The sequence below is a fragment of the Rhinopithecus bieti genome, unplaced genomic scaffold (assembly GCF_001698545.2).
Source record: "Rhinopithecus bieti isolate Rb0 unplaced genomic scaffold, ASM169854v2 scaffold_37314, whole genome shotgun sequence".
Lineage (NCBI taxonomy): Eukaryota > Metazoa > Chordata > Mammalia > Primates > Cercopithecidae > Rhinopithecus > Rhinopithecus bieti.
The window spans coordinates 1,776,720-1,783,253 of NW_016816196.1; the positions used below are offsets into that span (position 1 = coordinate 1,776,720).

At 40.6% G+C, this 6,534-nt stretch overlaps 1 protein-coding gene across 1 annotated transcript in view; it reads left to right on the forward strand.

Annotated features, from left to right (window-relative positions):
* ABCB11 (ATP binding cassette subfamily B member 11) overlaps positions 1-6,534 on the forward strand; it is a 122,369-nt gene that overhangs the window by 98,344 nt on the left and 17,491 nt on the right. The window contains exons 21-22 of the mRNA XM_017854467.1: positions 2,199-2,402; positions 4,539-4,780. Coding sequence (XP_017709956.1) covers positions 2,199-2,402; positions 4,539-4,780 — 446 coding nt within the window. The remainder of the gene's footprint in view (positions 1-2,198; positions 2,403-4,538; positions 4,781-6,534) is intronic.

The following is a 6,534-nucleotide window of genomic DNA, read 5'->3' on the forward strand; positions in this document are numbered from 1 at the left end:
TATAATAAAAAATAAACAAATGAAAAAAAAAAAGAAGAAATGTTTTACCATTCCAAACAGAAATTCTGTACCCTTGAAGCAGTAACTCCCCATCCTGCTCTCCCTCCCCTCAGCCCTGGAAACCACCATTCTACTTTCTGTGTCTATGAATCTGACTACTCTATGTTCCTCATCTAAGTGGAATCATATGAATTTATCCTTTTATGTCTGGTTTATTTCATGTAACATGATGTTTTCAAAGTTTCTCTATGCTATCGTATGCATCAGAGCTACATTTTTATGGATGTTTATTTTATGGATATGTCATGTTTTCTTTATTCATTCATCTGTCAGTGGACATTCAGGTTGTTTGACTATTGTGAATAATGCTGCTATGAACATAGGTGTACAAATGAGAAATTCTTGATTTAGCCTGTTAGTCTCCAAGGAAGTTAGCACTAACACATGAGAATGCTTTGGGACACAATTTTATATTCCATTTGTGTCTTCAATTCAATATAAAGATGCAAATTATTCCTGAATAACACTGCCTTAGCATCTAATGGTGACTAACAGCTTACCTTTGGTTGTTTTACATTTTTTTGTCTTAAATAATAATATGTTTCTACAATCTTAAAAAGAAGTGATGTAATTGTCCTCACCCTAGTATTCTCTACCAAGTGTACCAAGCTTTGGTCATACCTACCTAGCTTTGGTCATACCTACCTAGCTGCAACTGAAATGAAGATTTGGAACCAATTGGATACTCTGATTAGTATAGATATAATTACCACAGTGGTCCATTATCCGTCTACATTGGGACTGAATCCATTTTGTCCATCTTCATTGACTACATAGCTGTGTATTACAGCAGCATGTAACTTTGTACCAATGAGCAGGCTAAGTTCAATGAGAATCAAAGTGGTATCTTGCAACAGTCTTGTATCAACTTCAAAAATATAATTATAGAGCAAGCATTAATCTTCATTGAATAAGTAATATTACCTCAAGCCCAATGACTGGATATCTTCAAACAAGCCAAATGCATCAGTACCTGACACATGTGTAGCCCATATTTAGGGCTGCATTAATCTCAGACAGACTGCTCTTGCACTGACACTCATAAAATGAGATTAGTCAATAATGAACTTTGGATAAGCTATGAATAAAGAACCTTTTCATTAATTCAGCCTTCAGATACATTATGGGAGGTCATCATTTAAAAGAACTTAATCATTTAAAAGAACTAAACTTTTTGAAAAGAGGACTACCATATGACCCAGCAATTCCACTCCTAGGTCTATATCCAAAAGAATTGAAAGCAGGGACTTGAAAGGTGCTTATACACCAATGTTTATAGCAGCATTATTCACAACAGCCAAAAGTTGGAAATAACCCCAGTGTCCATCAATGGATGAATGGATAAACAAAATGTGATATATACATACAATGGAATATTCAGTTTTAAAAGGGAATGAAGCTCGGTGTGGTGGCTCATGCCTGCAATCCCAGCACTATGGGAGGCGAAGGTGGGAGGATCACTTGAGCTTAGGAGTTTAAGACCAGCCTGGGTAACATAGTGAGACCTCATCTCTACTAAGATTAAAAAATTAGCAGGTGTAGTGGCATGCATCTGTGGTCCCAGCTACTTAGGATGCTGGGACAGGAGGGCTGCTTGAGCCCAGGAAATCAAGGCTACAGTGAGCCATAATATGACACTGCCCTCCAGCCTGGGTGACAGAGACCTTGTCCCAAATTAAATAAAATAAACAAAAAATAAAATAAAAGGAATGAAATTTTTATACCTGCTAAAACATGGCTGAAGTTTGAAAACATTATGCTTAGCAAAATAAGCCAGACACAGAAGGAAAAATCATGTATAATTCTACTTCTAGAAGTACTTAGGGTAGGCAAATTTATACAGACAGAGAGTTAGAATAGAAGTCACCAAGAGCTTGAGGGAGAGAGAAGAAAGGGAGGTTATTGTTTAATGGATACAGAGTTTTGTTGGGCATGATTTTAAAAGCTTTAGGTATAGATGCGTGATGGTTACACAACATTGTGAAATGCCACTGAATTGTACACTTAAGAATGATTAAAATGGTATATATTATGTATATTTTATCACAATTTTATAAAAGATCTGACCTTTTTTTATAATGGTAGTTGGTAAAAGAGACCGTGTGTCTCAGATGGGTTGATTGCTTTTTGGTTTGCAGGCTGCCGGCTCTCAGATCGGGATGATGGTCAATTCCTTCACTAACGTCACTGTGGCCATGATCATTGCCTTCTCCTTTAGCTGGAAGCTAAGCCTGGTCATCTTGTGCTTCTTCCCCTTCTTGGCTTTATCAGGAGCCACACAGACCAGGATGTTGACAGGATTTGCCTCTCGAGATAAGCAGGCCCTGGAGATGGTGGGACAGGTAATCTTGCACATCTAATTTTCCCATTCCTCATGGCTGAGTGGCTATCAGACAAACTGTTAAAAACAAATAGTACGAAGAGACTTAAGGAAGCTGTCAGCCCACAGGCAGGCACACTTAAGAACCTTCCACCACCCTTTCCATGCATGTTTGGCCCAAAGACTGAGGCAATAAGGCTCCAAGGCTCTGAGTTTGAGCTGGCGTGGAGAAATAGTGGGGTGAACAGAAGATTGCCTGTTCAATTTTCTCTCACATAGTGATTCGTTCCACATTCCAATTTGGTGTACTCTCACTTACAGGGGAGGATAGTTCAGTTTTCTGGCTGCGAGGCTTTTGCAATCTAATGGTTTCCCTGAGCCATGCTTTCCACATACAGAGGAGCTATGATGGTTTTAATGGCACACGCCTTTTCTCTTCACACTTTAGTGTCCCCCAGGCTTGGGGCAAGTGTCTTTCCCAACTAGAATTATGAGCTGCAGTTTAGGTTTTGGATACACTTAGGTTTTAGCTACACATTTTAAAGTGTTTTCTAATTAATATCTTGTCCTCGGGGGTAAATGAGGGATGGTGGCATAAACACTTCTCAAGTATACGAAATCACACAGGCTGGGGGCAGTGGCTCACGCCTGTAATCCCAGCACTTTGGGAGGCCAGTGGCTCACACCTGTAATTACAACACTTTGGGAGGCCGAGGTAGGCAGATCACCTGAGGTCAGGAGTTCAAGACCAGTCTGGCCCACATGGTGAAACCCCGTCTCTACTAAAAAGACAAATATTATCTGGGCATGGTGGCAGTTTCCTGTAATCCCAGCTACTCGGGAGGCTGAGGCAGGAGAATCACTTGAAACCAGGAGACAGAGGTTGCAGTGAGCCAAGATCACGCCACTGCACTCCAGCCTAGGTGACAAGAACAAAACTCCATCAAAAAAAAAAAAAGAAGAAGAAGAAAGGAAGGAAGGGAGGAAGTGAAAGAATGAAAGAACAAAAGGAAGAAAGAAAAGAAATGAAAAGAAAGAAAGAAAAGAGAAAAGGAAAGGAAAGAAGGAAGGAAGGGAGTGAAGAAGGAAGAAAAGAAAAAAGAAAGAAATCACACGTACATATACACACTTTTTTAACAAATTCACAATAACTTAGGTTCTGTCTCTTTTGAAAGAGGGAATGTGAACTCTGCTCAAGTAGGCAGAAGCCAAAAGGACTTCGTATGTTAATGGAACAAAGGGGCCTACCTTTCTGCCTTTTTAGGGTAAGACCCTAATTCAGAAACAGTGATTACTTGCCCTAGAGTGTGGGTTAAAACAAATATGAATTCATAGTATAGACTAAAAGATACATTTCCTACTCATTTTAAGTTATGTTAGTGGGTATGGATGGACATAAAGATGTGGAAGATGTCTACATCTTTTATGTAGACACTAAAGACCACAAAAGGAGGAAGGGTGGGAGGGAGTGAGGGTTGAAAAATGACCTATTGTATATGAAATTAATTTATTCAGGTGATGGGTACACTAAAAGCCCAGATATCACCACTACACAATATATGCCTGTAAGAAATCTGCACTCATAGCCCCTAAATATATACAACTTAAACATTTTTTAATGTTATAGAAAAAAAAGTATTGTTTTACCACTAGAGGTATAAATACTCATTTTTCCTAAAACACTATTTGCAAATAAATTTAATTAGTTTTGTTTACTACTAAAACTAATTTAAGTTATATAATATTTGGCCAGATTAATTTTTTAAGAAAATATAATCTAATTTTTAAATGTATATTATTAATCTTTTGTCTCAGAAGACGTTTAAAGATACCATTTTATACATTTCAAATGAATTAACGAAGAAGCTAAAAGCTTTCAAGGATAACTGTGTACCTTTTTTCCTTCTCTCTTCAACCACAAGTGGCGGCAACAAAGCCATGCCGTGTTAGAATGAAGGGAAACTTGAATGTAACTGAAAAATCATCTCATGGTCCAGTTGGTTTGATCTCCAGCCACTTCTTTGTATTCCTAGATGATGCATTCTCTGATTTGTACCACATTCTGCCATTTGCACCATCTAATCCATGCAGCCATTGAAATGTCATGAAAGGAGTTATTTCTGCCCTTGTATTCCTAAGACTCTTTCTCGATCTTCAGATTACAAATGAAGCCCTCAGTAACATCCGCACTGTTGCTGGAATTGGAAAGGAGAGGCGGTTCATTGAAACACTTGAGACTGAGCTGGAGAAGCCCCTCAAGACAGCCATTCAGAAAGCCAATGTTTATGGATTCTGCTTTGCCTTTTCCCAGTGCATCATGTTTGTTGCGAATTCTGCTTCCTACAGATATGGAGGTTACTTAATCCCCAATGAGGGGCTCCATTTCAGCTACGTGTTCAGGTGAGGAATATCCAGCCAAGATGAGAAAAGATCAACACACAAGGAAGGAATAGCCTGGTTCTGTCAGTTAGCTTTTTTGCTGCTTAACAAACAATCCCAAGCTTGGTGTCTTACAATAGCTGGGATTAATTATTTTTCAAGATTCTGTGGGTCGTCAGGGCGGTTCTTCTGACCTGGGCTGATTCAGTCAGACTTCTGTGTATTCTTCTGTCTCCACATGGCCTGTCTAGCAGATGAGCTTCTTTTCTTCATATTATGGCCTCAGAGTTCCAAGTGCCACAAAAGAGGGCAAGCCCCACTGTGCAAATACTTTTCAAGTCTCTCCGTGCAAAGAGACTTTCTAATTTTCTGTTTGGCCAAAGAAAGTCATACCATCAAGCCCAGGTTTAAGGAACAGAAAAAAATAGAATCCACGTTTTGATGAGAGGAGTAAAACAGTCATGTTGCAAAGGGATGCATGATAGTGTGAATTAATACGATCATTGTTTATAAACAATCTGCCACAGATGTTAATGCTGAGAAAATCTAGAGGCCTTGGCTAAGATGGTTCATAAAGAACTGTTTTATTTGAACTCCTCTCTTGCAAAGAGGGCATGTTCCCAGCTGACTGCTCCTAGGCAGAGACAGCATAGGCCATACAAGTAAATGATGTTCCATTCGTATAGCCAAAGCCTGCTTTTCTAATAAGATTAGCTTTGAGTCCAATTTCTCACATTTCCAGAGGTGAAAGCCTAAGGGAGTCAGGGTACTGGGGAATGAGGTACACATGTATATGGGTTGGGGAGAGGGCCGGGTGTAAGGGTGGAGATGGTCTGAGAAAGGTTTGGAGGGCATTAGGAAAAGTGGTCCTATAGGACTATCTGTTCTTGGGTTTCCTTCTCTAGCCATGAGTCCCGCCTTCTCACCTGGTGTCTCTTTCAGCACTTCTCTCCCGCTCCACTACACCCACCCAGCTAGGAAAGTCTCTCTTTTCTAAATCTTTGATATTTAAAGCTACTAATCTAAATTAGAAAAAAAACGCAAACCATTGGCTTATTTTTATTTAGTTTATATTAAGGTTTTAGAATAATTTTTTGCCAATGTGTAAAAATCTGGGGCTACAGGCTGGGCGCGGTGGCTCACGCCTGTAATCTCAGCACTTTGGGAGGCCAAGGTGGGTGGATCACTTGAGGTCAGGAGTTTGAGACTTGCCTGGCCAACATGGCGAAATCCCGTCTCTACAAAAAATACAAAAAAAATAGCCAGGTGTTGTGGTGTGTACCTGTAATCCCAGCTACTCAGGAGGCTGAGGCAGGAGAATCGCTTGAACCCAGGAGGCGGAGGCTGCAGTGAGCTGAGATCATGCCACTGCACTCCAGCCGGGGTGACAGGGTGAGACTCCATCTCAAAAAAAAAAAAAAAAAAAATTCTGGGACTACGGAAAAATCTGAATTTCTGGCTTCACTTTAAAAATTGGAAGGTCGGGGGGCGGAGCAAGATGGCCGAATAGGAACAGCTCCAGTCTCCAACTCCCGGTGCGAGCGACACAGAAGACTAGTGATTTCTGCATTTTCAACTGAGGTACTGGGGTCATCTCACAAGGGAGTGCCGGACAATCGGTGCTGGTCAGCTGCTGCAGCCTGACCAGCGAGAGCTGAAGCAGGGCGAGGCATCGCCTCACCTGGGAAGCGCAAGGGGGAAGGGAATCCCTTTTCCTAGCCAGGGGAACTGAGACACACAACACCTGGAAAATCGGGTAACTCCCACCCCAATAC